General features: G+C 39.8%; 1 protein-coding gene and 1 pseudogene across 6 annotated transcripts in view; both read right to left on the bottom strand.

Moving 5' to 3' along the window:
• Trim55 (tripartite motif containing 55) overlaps positions 1-15,362 on the bottom strand; it is a 64,531-nt gene extending 49,169 nt beyond the window's left edge. For 5 of the 6 annotated variants that reach the window (XM_004637523.2, XM_023722380.1, XM_023722377.1 and 2 more), the window contains exons 1-4: positions 14,820-15,362; positions 14,131-14,303; positions 8,290-8,455; positions 5,151-5,246 (exon numbers count right to left, since the gene is read on the bottom strand). In XM_004637523.2, the coding sequence (XP_004637580.1) occupies positions 5,151-5,246; positions 8,290-8,455; positions 14,131-14,303; positions 14,820-14,987 (603 nt within the window). In that variant the 5' untranslated portion in view covers positions 14,988-15,362. The remainder of the gene's footprint in view (positions 1-5,150; positions 5,247-8,289; positions 8,456-14,130; positions 14,304-14,819) is intronic. The other variant, XM_023722379.1, reaches the window with a different exon arrangement.
• On the bottom strand, positions 10,643-13,757 carry LOC105743013 (annotated as a pseudogene).
• Positions 15,363-16,635: the final 1,273 nt, after the last annotated feature.

The raw sequence follows: 16,635 nt of genomic DNA, 5'->3' as shown, positions 1-16,635 counted from the left end.
GAAATACTTCCATGACAAAGAACAACTAAAGAATTTCAAGATGACAAAGCCAACCCTACAGAGACTACTGAAAGATGTTCTAGAGAGGGACCAAAATGATCAGAACTCCATGAATGAGAATAGAAGGAACCCACTAAATAGAGCAAACAATTAAACACAGGAGAAAAAAGAAGCTACTAGAATTGCTACACAAATTCAGTAGCATAGCAGGATACAAAGTCAATACCCAAAAGTCAGTAGCATTCCTCTACACAGACAACAAACACACTGAGAGGGAAATTAGAGAAACAATATCTTTTACAGTTGCACTGAGGAAAATGAAATACCTTGGAATTCATCTAAGTAAAAAAGTCAAAGATCTTTTCAAGGAAAGTTACAGTACTGTGAAAAAAATTAATAAAAAAATAAAAAAGATAAAAAGAGCATGCCTTAAAAACATGGCCTTAAAATGGTTGGCATGCTTATGAAAATTATTCATATGTATTTCTACTTCATATTTGTTATTGTATAGGCAATGTCTCAGAGATGAAAAACAGACTGGGGTAAAAATAACTGTTTTGGAAGTTTAATGATTTGTTCTTGCAAAATCATTGGAAAATTAACTAACGTTGTCATTCTGAGATACTGGACACAGTACCTGATATTTATTATTCAACTCATAGCTGCTTTTGCTAGACAGGCATTCATTCAAAACAGATCACTCCTAGGTCTGTCTGTTTGCAGCTGGAAAGGCGCTGGGGCATCTCCAGTGACACAATGCATGTACCATTGTTGAAAATGACAAGAGATGACACTCTAGGGATGTAGAACAAAAGCCTTGGATTTTCAGAAGCAGAGAGTGCCTCAGGAGAGTTTCATCTCTGAGGGAGTGCTCTTCACAATTTCAGTCCGTGCCACAACTTCAGGCCCAGAAAGACAAGAGAAGCTCCAGACCACGTTGGGCTTGTTCAATCCGCAATCCAGAAACCAGCAGCTGCCTTCAGCTGAGCCACTTTTGGCCTAAATGGCTCAGAAGACTCAGAGCTTATTTATCTACAATTAGTGCACAGCTCAGAAGGAAAATGCCCTTTAAGATAAGTCAGGCTTCCCCTTTGTGACTCTAGCTACCCTCATCATCACTGTAGATATGTGTCAACTGTATATGTTATTTTTAAAAGATAACGAGGAGTCCATGGTGAGATTTACCCTAAATTCAGCAGTGCTCCAAGGGCTGAACTCTGGCTAGGTGTCTCCCCAGGCCAACTCTGCAAGGCATTAGATGATTAGGGACAAAATTAGACACTGCCAAAAAATGAATACTAGTTCCATTGTGCACATGTCAGTGTCCTGAGAGGAAAGATAAAGCAGTTATGGAAGGACAATTGTCCACAAAGGGGCTACTCTATTGCCATACCTAAGGAGACCTTTACCAAACAGAACATAGAATTCTTTAACAGCCGCTCACCACTCCCAGGATTCAGGTAGGTTGTGAACAAAGCCAGGAAGGGAAGCAACAACCCAAACTTAAGCTGGAGGCACAGAGGTCTAACCCTGTAGAGGGCACATGCTGTGCCAAGTGGAACCAGGCCCTTCCCCACCAAAGACCTGGTTTGCTCTACATCCTTCTGCCCTGTAGGATGGCAAGAAGCTAAGTTTTGCCCACAGTTTTGTCCACAGTTGTGGACAGCTGTGGCTGGCACTATGGAGGGTCACTCAGGGATTGTAGACACAGTGTGGCTATTTGTGACTGTGTCTCTATCCTCAGGGTTTTGTTCAGAGAACGCCAGATTCACAAATTCAGAGACCTCCACAGGGTTCTGCAGCAATCCTTACATCAGGAGAGCCACCTAAAAAAAGAACCAGCCTTACCACATCATATCCATCCAAATATCTAAAATGTCAGACTCTAGACAGCTGTAAAATATAGGAAGATTTGAGCAAGGCATTGAAAATCAATAGTCCCACTATTTGAAGGTCCTAACTTTCTGGTGTTTGTCCTTGATTTATCCTCCCATACCATAAATGTATAGAGGTTAGATTGAATATATACATTCTATACTGTTGTCTATGGATGTTTAAATCCTATATAGTACATATAAATATATAATTGCTATTCTTTTTATCTGTTTTCCTTAAAATTTCAGAAGTGAAATAACTATGTGAATGGGAGGCAACACCTTTAAAGACTCCTGCCATCTTAAAGATTTGTAAGGGGCAACTGATTACTCACTTTCCTCTAGTCATCTGTGAAAATACTTGTAAAAGTGTGTCACATTCAATGGAGGACATGACCAGGGAGCATGAGGTACTGATCTTGGTCTTTGCCACCAGGAAGTTCTCCCTGTCATCTGCCCTAAATCTGTTCCGCTGAATTAATTTCAAATGTGTTCCTTCTTGTCATAGTCTCAATATAATTAGAAACAGCTGTTTCCTACTGTATCCTTGTCTGGCCTCTGAAGGAAACCTGTCACCACGTCTGCTCCCACCCTTCTGGTGTCTTTGATCCTGGCTAAAAGGAGATACAGTTGAGTTGTTTGCCTCTCTCAGACCTCCAACAAGACTTGCAGGGGTTTTATCCTGTATGTGCTCTCCAGTCTCTTCATCCCAGACAGAATCCAGCTCCTCCTTACAGAGATCTCTGGTAAAGACCCTGCCAGACCAGGGCTGTGTAGAGAGATAACCTTGGTCACAAGCCATGGGCTGCTATTTATACACTGCAGACTCCATGTGGCCCCACACTACAGTGCTGATTCATGGCTACTGATTAAACCATATTTGGTCTATACTGTAAATAAGGACAAGGAAAAAAAGTTTATATTGTCAATTTGTGAATCTCTTTGGGCTGATCACCAAGAGAAAAGGTTCTCTCTATAAATGAGTCCCCGATTTATCTTAGAACTCTTCAGGAATAAGAGTATGCAAAAGAAAGATTGATCTTAATAATGTGTAAATCAAAAATGAGATAACTATAGTGAATGTCTTGAATAAATTGTATAGGAAATGGACTTTGGCTTTTAACAGGATCTGCCTTTCTAATGATAAAATAATAAGAATAGTTAGTATTTATCAAACACTCACTATATGCCAAGCATTGTGCTTAGTATTTTGCTTTTACTTATCTGATTCCTTGTAATGACTCTATAAAGTGAGTACCAAAGTTATTTCATTTTTTTTTTACAGAGGAGAAAATTGCTTGTGGACGTATGAGCAGATCTTAGACATGTACTGCTTAGTTGAAACAAAGAAAAAGTAGAATGAAAAACAACACAATACCATTTATAAAATCAACAGATTCATATAAAACAATACACTCTTTCTGAGAATACAGGCAAACCAAAATCAAATGTGTTAGAGTGGTTATCTATGGGATGGGAACAGAAGCAAACAATCAGAAAGCCCTTGCATGTAGCAACAAGAACAGGAACTGAGGGGTTTAATACCTCAAATCAGTGTGTTAACCAATTCTTTAAAAGAAATGTGTCATACAGCTCAACCATTTTAGTCTGTGGTTTGGATGAGTGCCCTCCAAAGTCCTGTATGTAGGGCTTAGTTCCTTCCCAGGGTGGCACAACTGAGAGGTGCTGTGGATCTTTATGCAGTGGGGCCTTGTAGTTTTCTCACTTAATACAGGTGTGCCTTAGAAGGGTCACACACGTCATTCATTCTCTGTCACTGCCTGTCTCTCTGTCACTCCCCCTTCTGAACATTTGCTCTGATACTTACTTCCACCCTGATGTGCTGCCCTTGTCAGATAGCCAAGACAAAGGGGCTGCTTAACCCCCGGAACTATGAGCCAAAATAAGCCTCTCTTTATTTCATAAGTAGCCCATGTCAGAGATTTCACTATAGTGAAGGGAAGGTGACCAATGCATCTTATGTTGTCACGGTGCTTCAATGTCCTTAATTAAGTTAATTTTGACTTTGGGGAAGACTTAAAAGTTGAACAGCTCCAGGTGTGGTGAGTAAGGTGGCCGAGGACACATGTCATGTCTTTATGACTCCACCTTTCCACCTGCTGGCACTCAGAAGCAGCACTCACTATATTTTGGATAGCACCCCACAAAGACGTTCATGAAAGAGAACTGGAACGGCTTCAGAAATTGGCCATAGAATGGGATAGTGGGTTTGAAGTGAGGGGAACGTTTTCAGAGGGATTCATGGCAATATGTTTTCACTGTACTAAATTAAAAAAAATTTAAACATTCAGCATGTATTTTGATCACACCTTTTGTATTAGATCTTGAGGAAAAAGAAGATTTGCTAGATCTTTATGTGAGCGTCACAGCCAGCCATTCATCCATTCATTCAGCAAGTTTTAAATGAATATTGTTCCAGGTACTGGACCCGACAAAGGGCAAATAGAGAAGCATGGGCGTGAGCTCTGTCCTCCATGAACTCTTACGTATTGAACTATTCTCTAACCCCAGATCTTTCTTCTTCTACTGGCCCTGGTGAAGCCTGCAGCACAAACTGGTACATGCATTTTTAAAGTACTACCTGGCATTTCTTTCTTTTTTAAAAAAAAATGCATTTAGTACAGTCTACAGGGTCTCGCTACACAGATCAAACTCATAATGATCCTCCTGTTTTCAGCCTCCCAAGCGCTGTACCTAGCATTTCTTATTATCATTTGAATTTCCATCAAGAGAGTTTGATGTGACAATAAGATTCATTTTCACTACTGAGAATTGATTTTTCTTATTACTAATTTTCAAAGGAAGTTGGCAGAGCTGGCCATGGTGATATATACCTGTAATTCCCTTGCTGAAGGAGGCTGAGGCAATCAGATCATAAATTTGAGTCTCACCTGGGCATCTTAGTGAGTTGTACCTCAAAATAAAAAATTAAAAGTACGGAGGATGTAGGAGCTCAGTGGTAGAGAGCCTCAATATCATAGTGAGGGGAGTTGATCAAGAAAGAACAACACATACAGTAGGAACCTGGGAAACTTTAGCGATTTTTGCCTCATCAACATTAAAAAAGTTTTTTTTTTTTTTATGTGCCTGGGCTAAGAGATGAATATTTCAAAGACATATCAGGAAGGAGATCATTCTATAGTAAATGAACAAAATAGATATCTGGATGGAAATTTCTAGTATGGAACTGAGGAAGTCACAAACTCCCAGAGATTGCAGCCCTGGTTTAGACACTCTAGGAGTCACCTGGTTTACCTCAATAGTCTTACAAGTGTCCTCCAGTTGACTGATTATTCCTTGGACTCGATCGTTGCTTCCCACAAGAACAGCAATGCCATCACTGAGCTCCGACTGATGAAAAGAAAAGAGAGACTCAAGACCTGAGCAGGGCTGGGAAGATAGCTCGATGGTCTAAGTGCCTGCTCGACCAACTGAAGGACTCAGGTTTAACCCCCGGTACCGCATACTGTGCTGGCCCCAGAACCCTGGGCATGCCATTCCTGTCCAAAACTGGACGTGGTGGCACATGCTTGTAATCCCAGTACTGGGGAGGCTGAAACCTGAGGATCACTATGAGTCTTAACTGTGTGGTGAGACCCTGTACCAAATAAATAAATAAATTTTTAAAATAAAAAAATAGACCTGAGGGGTTTTCTAGTCACCAGTGACTGTGGATTAATCATAGTATTGTCTTCTTGGAGTCCCTTATTTAGGGTCCATGTAATCCCTAAGCAATAATAGAGAGGCTGTGAAACTTCTGACATTGCAAACAAATGGTTTTACAGTTTTCATCACATTCTTACTGGAGACTGACTTTGTTAAAGACATGGAGAACACTAAACTATGGGCCAATGAGAATAACATATTCAAGTTAAGGAATTCTAAACATTGTTTATAAGTGGAATGGAATATCATAGTTGATACTACATACCCAAAATTATGTGCTTAGTGTACTCAAGATCAGTTACACTTAGGAAGTGACCACAGTGAATACTAATTTATTTGTTATATATTTATCACAGGCCTACTATGCTAAGAATATATACATACATGTAGATACTCATTAGACTAAGTCCCTACAAACTTGAAGGTATGATAACATGCAACTTTGAAATTCTTGTGTTCTTTTTTATTTTAGGGAAGAGTGTACAGGGTGGTCAGGGTCTCACTACTAGACTGGACTCATAGTGATCCGCCTGTTTACAGCCTCCTGAGAGCTGGGATTACAGGCATGCACCACCATGCCCAGTCTCATTTGCTGGCTCAGAGTGCCCTGGGGGTGGGGCCAGAATAGCTGGCCCAGGGATGGACCCTCTGGCCCTTGTGCCTGCTTGCAGGTGCTTTAATCCACTGAGCTATTTGGCCGGCCCTGTTCTTTTGACCTAAGGTATTCTTTTCTTTATGATTGGCTTCTTTCTAATGCTGGGTATAGATCCACAAGGAACAATGAACCAAAACTTAGGAAATTTGAATGTTTGGTCCAGTTCTGCTCTTAACTTTTCTATAACATTGGGCAAAATAGGTAATTAATTTGGGCCCTGATTATATCATATTTAAAGGAATCAGCACCTGGACAAATATGGCAGTTTTAAAACATGAAAGCTGCAGAATCATATTTTTAAGTAAAAGCCAATATAGCCTCCTCCTGGTAAAAATGAAGCTGCTTTGATCAAATAGGATTCAGGATATCTCTCTGTCCATCCCAAGAGTTTCCAGGGCCCTGAGAGATGTATGTATACCTCTGTTGTTGAACAACTTCAAGCTCAAGTTTTACACTACTTGAACGGCAAAATTTGAAAAAAAAAAAATCTTGGTGTTCCTAATTTTTCTGTCTAGTCCAACTGAAATCTGACTTCAAATAACTTGTACCAGATAAGAGTGAATCATGTATCACATTTCACATGGACACAAAAGGGTGACATTTCAGTTTAAGCACCACTCTTGCCCATCAAATTTTCAGTGAGAAAAGGTGAAAAAAGAGCAAGACAAAAAACCCCTGCAAGTGTACTACTTGGAGTTATTATGGAAGGAAGGAAAATCTTTCTCCTCTTCCAGTTTCTCTCCAGCTTCCAATAGGCCATGAAGCCTCCAACTCAAGGTGAAGTACCTGTACAATTTTCTTTTAAGTTTTATTTGTTATACTGTGTGTTGATATTCAATCCACTGTATTTACTCTGTTTAGGTATTTTAGAGGCAATTTCCACAACCTACGGCTGTTAACTTTGTGTTAACATCCTGGAAAAATGAATTTATAAGTGTAATGTTGGGGCCTGAGAACCAATTATTTGGTTTTCCATTATTTCTTATGAGGAAAAATATGTTCAATTCTCAAATATTTCAGTGTTTGAAATGAATTTGGAATGAATTGACTTTGAACTGAGTTACTACTATAGTGTGAAACAGGTGCCATCTAGTTCTACTATGTTAGGACTTGGGAGGTGAAGGGAGAATGGAGAAGGGAGAATGAATTAAAAGTAAATTATAAAAGTAAATAGTATCAATATCTTGTAAGATCTTCCTTCTTTAGCAACTAGCGTGTATTGGCTGTAACTTGTATTGACCAAGAATTTGGCTTCCAAATTTGCTTTCAACTCTGATCTTCATAGTGAAACACTGGCAAAAAGTAGAATTGATGACTGATTGAAAGAAAATGAGAAATGGAGCTGCTCAAATTTTCTTATCAGAAGTGGTCGCAACTACTGGCTCACCAGTCCCTCCTTTATTTGAACCAAACAGGTAAATTCTAAACTGTTCCTGCATGAAGCCAGGTTGGCAGGTTGGCAATAAGCTGAAGTAGAGGGTGAATTTGGTCAGGATGGGATGGTGAGGTCTTGAGGTGAGGACCATATATCATACTCAATGCCTTTTAGCACCTGCTCCAGACTACCTAAGGTAGTAGGAGGAAGTATTTTAGAACTGTTGTGTAGCTCCGTGTCATTATTGTAATTCCTCCAACAAAGACTTGGAGATGAAAGGGCAAAGAGAATCTTTCATTGGTGGATAATAAAAAGTATTCTGTGGCTAGAGAAAAATAAAAGCCACCATGTTCATACTAACACTTTAAGCTTCAAATAATCTTTAGCAGTCTGAGCTTGGGCTCTGCCTCTTAATACTGCTTTTCTGCAGCAATCTGACTATGACGCTGTCCTGTATCTCTTTCTGAACTGCGACACTGGGACCTCTCTGGTCTTTGCCACCTCGTTGCAGGAAATCTAACATGGTGGCACGTGGACACCAACTGCAGAGCATCCCTTTATGTGGGCTCTCTACACACAGACATCAAGGTCTCATGGCCCTTGTGTGGCTTGGGCTCCTTCCTCCATCCATAGCAGGGAGCTGACCACACCAGGACTTGGAAGGGGCTGAAGAGAAAGAGCTAGAGAGGCTACATTACCTTCTGCCTTTGGAACACGTGAGTGAGGGGAGCCACCTGGCAGTCCTTGTGAGCACCAAACACCTTGCACAGGGAGCAGGTGGGCACGTCACAGTTGAGACAGTAGATGTTGATGCGCTCTTCTTCATGCTCTTCACACATGGGCTGATCGGACTTCTTTTCTGGCCTGGGGGGAGTTTAAGCAGATAAATGCTTATTAACTTCTCTTGGAGCAGAGCACAATTTGCCTTACAAACTCCAGCTGGTCTTGAACATTCAGCAACACTATCTCAGAAGATTCCCAGAGTCACTTTCATGAGCCTAGAACTTTCCCAGCTCAGCTTCTCTGCAAGTTTAATGGTGGGACTTGACAAATATCTAGCAATTTGCTTAAGATGGGGCTTGGGGCTCAGAGACATTGATTTGTCAAGTTTTGTGGTGTATTTCCATAATGGCCATTTCAAGTCAAAGTTTTAAAAACTGGCTAGTCAAATTTGTGAACATTGAATACTGGGCTCTAGTCAGGAGCCCACTCCAGCTCTATGCTTATAAGCTTACAATCTTTCCTATGATGAGTAAAGAAAGAAAAGTTGCTAATAAATTATGTTCGCTTTACACCAGTGGAGGAACTCCATCCTACCTCTCTAGCCTCTGGCCCCAGCAAACATTTTTTCCTCTACAAGATTATGGCTAGGGAGACCTGAAAAGTTCTCTGGTATTCATCTGTGTGCCAGTTAGAACTAGTTGTATATAAAAATGAGATAATAGTGTATCCTTCTTTTATAAGACCTGGGAATCTTTATAAGCCCTATTTAAAAGTATTTGGAAAATTCAAATTCAAATCCAAAAGCTTTGCTTATATTGCCGAACATAACATTATTTAGAAGTATCTCAGATACAGGACTACTTTTTTTCAGCTTTTGTTGGATACATTTCTTAAAACCATAGGTTCTAGAGAAGTAAAATAAATTTAGAGATCATAACTAGCATTATTAAAGTAAAAGTAGAGGAGAATAGCAAATACTGTGAATTATACATAGTAAGATAAGTATTAATATGTAAAAACTTTTGTTTCAGGTGTACATTTTCAAATATAAAGCATATACATATATTTGCATGATTCAAGTATACGTTTGTATACACAGACATAAAACAGAAACATGTTTTATATGTATCCATCTATATATGTAAGTGGTCACTAATTACAAGGTAAAACAATTATTTTCTCTGAGTCACCAAGAAAAATGTTTGAACACCATTAATATTGGTGTGTCACATCACATAGCTGCAGTGCCAGAACGCAGAGAATGATAGAGAACATGCTGCTATACCTCTGTAAGTCCCTAGAAGAAGTTAAGTACTTGAGTTGAGAGAACTAAATATTGAGAAAAGACTAGTTCTGGTAAGAAGGTTGTATGAATGTCCAGCTTCAAGATTTTGTAATCGGGTTTGCAAAAGGCATTTCTGTCTGGTTTTATAGTAAAATACTTCCATAAGATCTACAGCCTCCTGACTTAACCATATGAGAAACGTCTACCAAATGTTAGAAACTGGGAACATCTGGACAAAAGGAAATAATGTACCAAAGATGTATCTTACTTTACTAAATGCCTGTAGGGTAAAAGCCTACAAGAAAACAGCTGACTTGAGTTAGGGAGGCTGGAGAGGTTTGGAAACTGCTGCAGAAGCAGCAACTCAACTGTGCCAAGGTATCCCCAATGCAGTGGTGTGAGGGAGGCTGAAGAGAGAAAGGCTCTGTGCATATTTTAAGACAGTACATGAGGATGTATTCTGTAAAGACGATGGAGTAAGGAACAAAGAGGAAGACACAAAATCCAGAAAATAAGGATTTCAACCAAAAGAGAGTAAAGGAATTCCCAAGGAGAAGGCAGAGTCCAGTCATAAGAGGGCTCAATCCTAATCAATTATGCTGGAAAGTTAGTAATATCTAAAATTGAAAAATCAAGAATCAGAAGTACAGCATTCAAATGTAAGTATCATTAGTGATAACATAAAAAACACCTAAAAAATTAATGATGACTCATTTTGGGGAAGTAACATTTTAGTTTTAACAAAAATACCGTGGGAACCATGCCTCTCAGTACAGGCCCTTTAATTGTTTAGACAAGATGTCATGTCTGCATCTTGTCCTCTGAATAACTACTACGAAGACAATATGCGATGTATTAATTACTGTAAATGTCCTTCTAACCTGGTTTCATTGCTATTTTATCTTTTTAAATTTTTTTTAATCTCTCATTAAAATGAATAAAAATTTAAACAAAATACAGGCCCTTTAATACTGTTGGAATATTATTTGTTTATTTTTATTTTTTAGTCTTTCCATCTTTTATTACTGCAACAGCTTCATGTCTTATTTAGCCTTCTGACTCTGTGCTTGTGCCTTCAACACCTTCACCACGATTTTCTGCTCTTCTCTTCAATAAGGAAAGCGCACTTGATCCTGATGCGGACACGCTTGGACCCTTGGAGCCCCCGTAAGCCCTGCCGACATGCTTTTTCGTTTTAGACAATCTCATAAGAACTTCAGGCCGCACAGCTAGAACTCCTCAAAGTCCACCCGGGCGCACACCACAGGCAGATTCGGGGGCCTTCCCAACCTTCTTGGTATAGAGGTAAACAATCCTATTCCCTGGGGCTCGGAACAGCCTAGCTTTGTTAGAGGCAGTGTTGCAGGAAAGCCTACGACTGTATGGCAGGCGCTGGACCACGTAAAAGCCTCTAGACACCGTACCCGGAAGAGGGGACTGTTGGACTTTTAAAAGTTCTCATGTAACTTACTTTCATTAAAACATCAAAGACCTTTTATAGAGCGATAAAAATAACAAAGGCCACCTCACAGGACTGGTTTTTAAAAATGTATTTAGTACAGGGTCTCACTATGGAGGTCCCACTTGTAGCGATTCTCTAGTTTTCAGCCTCCCAAATGCTGGGATTACAGGCGTGCCCCACCACACCCAGTCTTAATTTCCATCTCAGAGCTCCCCGCACGTGGGGCTGACATGGCATGCTGGTGATCTAACCCTGGTGGCTGCGCTCTGTCTAAGCAGATGCTTTAGGCTGCTGAGCTATCTGGCCGGCCCTAGGATTGTTGAATTAAAGATTTATACATGATTCACTTGCAAAGCACCCTGAGGGGTGTTGGACACATAGTGCATAATTTTCCTTATTGTATTTGAAATTGCTATCATGTTTATTGTTTATATTAACCAAATTAGTGCCTTCTCTTGCCAGCCCCCTATTATACAGAGTTCTAGATAAGTCCAGGATTTTTGGAGACCCACAGTCTCTAGCTGTTCTGTAAGAGATAAGAGTTGACCAATATCTCATAGCCTATTATTGTCATAGCTCCTTTTCTGTTGTCACCCTAATGAACAGAGCTTGGTTCATTGTATTCTGTAAGAACAAAGTATATCCCCGATTATTCCATCATTGTCTACTATTCTCCAAGACTCAGGGTTCTGGTCTGTTAAGGCTGACAGCCTCTAGGGAACAATTGGTTTTATACTGAGATATGTGGCCACGCCCTCTGGGCAACTTGTGGTTTTGTCATCAAGTAAAAATGTACCAAAGGCAAATCTCAGAAGAAACAAGAAACAACGTAAGAAGAAGAATAATTTGGGAATCATAAAACACTTGTAAAGAATAAAGCTATGAGATTTACTTTTACTTTTTTTTTTTTTTTTTTATGTACTTAGGACGAGGTCTACAGGGTCTCACTACGTAGATTGGACTCATAGTGATCGTCCTGTTTTCAGCCTCCCAAGTGCTGGGATTACAGGTGCACAGCACCATGCCCAATCTCAGTCATGGTCTCAGCGCACCCTGGGGGTGGGGCTGGCACAGAAGGCCCAGGATCGATCTCTGGCTGCTGCGCTCTGCCTAAGCAGGCACTTTAGTCCATGTGTTATTTGGCCAGCCCTTGCTGTGAGCTTTATTATTGGAAATTTGGTTCATTGCTTTTTATATAATTTGCTTCCCAGCTTCTAGATACTATTTTTTGCAGCTACACCACGAAAGACTTAATAGGGTAAAGAGTTGTCTAGAATAGTTTTACTAATGCTACAAGTTTTAACATTAGCTCTCCTCTGAATTTTACAGCAAGTATTATTATTTTTCATGGTTTCCAGAGTTCTCACTGTGAAAAATTGTGAGAAAAAATATTGCAATAAATATGGAATATGGAAGAATATTTGTGGTGGTGTTTAAATAGCTGGCACTATGGAGCAGCTGTTCTGTGCAAAGTGCCATATGGGGTACAGAAGCAGCTGCCATATGAACTCCTTTTAATAATTGTTTAGCTACTAATTGCCTGGTGAATTTTTGAAGAAGCTGTGTATACAGTATTTCTATTTTAAAGTAATGAAATAGAATGAGATCAGATCTATGAACTACTGTGAATATAGTGAAAGCTAATCTGGGAAATACACTGAGGTCTATGATAGTGCTTTCCTTTTTTAAGGAGATTTTGGAGCAAAGGAAACAGGGGCCCACAGGATATAATCAACAATTCTTCCCCAACCCCATCTATATCCTGGCATTAATTTAGTTTTGAATTCTTAAGCAGAAACTAACAGCCATAATAATTGCAATAATTACATGTTAGATTTATAGAATGGTTTTCCTTGTAAGAGCACAAGACTCTTAGAGCCCTGCAGATATTCCAGAAATACATGTCCCTTAGTGAGAATGACGATGGGGCCATTTCTCTATGGTCCCCAAATTGCTTTCAACTTTATGGTATAGATTGACTTGAGCACAACTGTAAAGGATTCCTCGCATTATATCTTCTAGGGATATATTCCTGTAGTGTCATCTCTAGGAAAGAAAGTGTACAGCCAGTGTAATTCAATGAATTAAAAAACCTGTTACATTTTTAAATGAATGGATGTATATACTGCATATCAGTCAACCAATAAATCCACAAAGGAATGCTAGGTATATGCAATAAATACAGTCTAGGAAATGGGGAAACAAAACCTGAGCTCCATCTGTTTTTTAATCTCCCAAATCTCTTAAACTGTAAATGCATAAAGGCAAAATATGTACATATTTTCCCCTTCTCTCTTTCTTTTTCTTTCTTTCTTTCTCTTTCTTTCTTTCTTTCTTTCTTTCTTTCTTTCTTTTTTTCTTTCTTTCTTCTTTCTTTCTTTCTTTCTTTCTTTCTTTCTTTCTTTCTTTCTCTCCTTTTCCTCATCACAGTTGTTCTTTCCTTTTGAGAAGTTTCTATCTCTTTCACAATATCTACTGTACCTTTTGAATTTTATTTACTTTAATTCCTTACACTAGGGTGACAATACAGTGTTTACACTGAAGATCTGATTTCACTTATGAGTATGGTTTCTGGTTCAGGGCCACTTGCAATTAGGCCCAAAGGGATTATTTTATGATAGGATTAAAGTAGTTAGTGTTGCACCTACTTACCTATAAAAGCCTCAAGTTTACCTTTCTGTTTTAGAATATGCCATTTCTGTTAATTTTTTTACAAAGTTTTGTACTAGAATTTTTTTCTGCTTTATAGGATTTGGAATTATAAAGGAACCATGAGGTGAAAAAATTTCTAAAACGTATGAAACACACAGCTGTAGGGGAGGACATTGCCATACGGGATGAATTAACGTTAGTGAATCACTTAGTTCTTAAATGATACAAAACATGAACACCAGCTCCCTTCTTTCCTTCCATTAACAATTCTCAGTTCTACTGAGATGGACTGACTTGGAAAAACTCTTTTGCACAAAATAATTAATTTGTGATTGATAAACAAGCAATGTAGCAACCCATTAAAATCCACAAACACAAGAACAGGTATAAATAGGTCTGGTCACGGAAGAATGTTACCTGATGGACTCCTGCTTGTAGATGTCGATGATGTTTTCCACCAGCAGGTTCCTCTGAAGTCCATACACTCCATGTCTGTCCAAAACCACTTCGTGCCTACAGGAGGGGCAGCGGAATCTGCCCCCTGATGCCACGGTGGTGCCTCCTCTGGTGGGCAAGTATGGGTTAGAGGCCTGTTCTTGCCAAGCAAGCAAAGAGGAATTGAGCAATGCTACAGTGAGCTTTTCTGAGACTTATTTTCACTCTCTGTGATTACAAGCAACATGAACTATTTTAACCCTGTCATAAAATAATCCCTTTGGGCCTAATTGCAAGTGGCCCTGAAACAGAGGGCCTGCCCTTATCCACAGACAATGTGCCACTGTCACTTCCTCTAAGGTTTTCTTAAAAAACAAAACAAAAAATACAGAAACTCTAATATTTATGTCTTGAGCAGTAATTCATTTTCAGTTGTGAAAGAAGTTCAGTGATTTGGATTCATTGGAAACAAATATGATGGTTGGAATTAAAATACCACTGGATTTGGGAGTAAGGAGGAACACGATAGCAAATTGCAAAGCAAATCATTCAAATAAACTGAAAATAAATAGAGCCTTACAAAATTTTCTATAAGAATTCATTTCAGAATTAATCATTTGATTCAGATAGGAGGGAATCTTTTCTACTCCTCAAATACCAAAGAAACATACCTGGAAAATGTCACTGGCACATTTCCTACACAGGTTATGCTGACAGGGGAGAATGACCACTGGTTTCGTGAACATTTCTAGGCAGATGGGACAGATCAGTTGTTTCTCCAAGTTATCCATGGTTTGTTGCTCTTTGGAAAAAGACTTGTAATTCAGAGAGGCACTCATCTCCTGGCCGTCTCTGAGTGCACTGCCAAGGGAAGGATGCTCCAAGTGGCTCCTGGTAGTGTTTCCTGGAAAGAATTCCAAGGGTTGTGTTCTCAAGTGTCCTTTATGTTTCTCTACATGGAGGACATTGTTTCAGGCTCTGGTTCGGAGTGGGTGCTGGAGCTGTTTTTAGCCGGCTTGGGTCACGTGACAGTGGGCTGACTTGTCCATATAAGCCAGTGACAGGAGGATGGATTCCGACAGGTGACAGAGAGCAGGAGTCAACATTCTTGTCTCTGGGAGTGAAGAGAGTGGGTGGGAAGGGGGATTACAAACCCCATTTGGCTGGGGCTGTAGAGTGGAAGGAGTTTGAAGCTGACAGTTGTCAACAACAAATGCAAATATGTATGGCTGGTCTCTGAGCCAAGTCCTCAAAGAACACTCAGTGAAACTTGGTGACAGCCTTGCCCAAGAAGTGACAATATGCAGCTTGAGTCTGACTGTATAACAAAATTCAATTTAATTATATGTTTAGGAAGCAAGACAACAAAAATACCATGATAGTACCTGCTTAAATGACACCAAACAAAACATGTTTTAGACATCATTATCCTGGTTTCACAAGGGCAGTCATTTAGGAAGACATGTTGAATATTAAATATTTTTATCTTTGTCAGGGCTGTGGCTGGGGAAAAATTCTAATTTAAGAGTTGAATTGAAATTCTTCCACCATAAAGGAATTTACCAACTAAGCAATGAGTTAAATTACTCATTTTTTAAAAACTCTAGCACACTGTTTTCCTTCCACATTTGCTTACCTCCTCCCTCTTTTATCCTCTATCTCTGATCCATATACATACCCCCAAACACAATATAAATTTGATTGTCTTTAAATTTTAATGTAGTTTACAATAATAGTCAAACTGGGGTAGTAACTGGCCTGTGGCTAGCAGACCCACATGCACAGGGGGACAGATGTCTCGAGCAGCTGAGCTGTAAACACCTATTCCTCTGTGGTCAGCTTCTGAAATACCTATGTGCTTGTCTCTTCTTCCAAGGTAATGTTTAAAAGGAATAATTGCCTGTTGAGTTCTGGTATTCTTCTGCTTTTGTTTTTTCAATCTTGGTTTGTTTGTTTGTTTGTTTGTTTGTTGTATTGGTGTTCAAACCCAGTGCCTTGCCCTTGCCAGGCAGGTGTATATGCTGCTGAGCTATCTCCCTAGCTCCCTGTTTTTTTCCTTTTTGTCTTGAGACAGTATCTTGCTGTATAGCCCGGGCTAGCTTTGAACTCACTTTGTAGCCCAGGCTGGCCTCAAATTCATGCCGATTCTCCTGTTTCAGCCTCCCAAGTGCTGGGATTACAGTCATGCAACACCATATCCAGTGAGTTCTGATATTCTTGGCCTGATGTTAAGTCATAAACATAGATTCTGGCTGGCAGCTCAAGATGGCGGAGGAGGGTGAGACAGCAGTGAAGTCCCTGGCACCTTCGCGGCCGCAGAAGCTGGAAGGCAACGGGAACAGCCATGGGCACTGCAGCGACTGCGAGAACGAGGAGGACAGCAGCTACAGCCGGGGTGGTTTGAGTCCAGCCAATGACACTGGAGCCAAAAAGAAGAAAAAGAAACAAAAAAAGAAGAAAGAAAAAGGCAGCGAGACAGATTCAAAC

The sequence above is a fragment of the Octodon degus genome, unplaced genomic scaffold (assembly GCF_000260255.1).
Source record: "Octodon degus isolate 3935 unplaced genomic scaffold, OctDeg1.0 scaffold00091, whole genome shotgun sequence".
Taxonomy (NCBI): domain Eukaryota; kingdom Metazoa; phylum Chordata; class Mammalia; order Rodentia; family Octodontidae; genus Octodon; species Octodon degus.
This window is presented reverse-complemented; position numbering and strand designations above follow the sequence as displayed.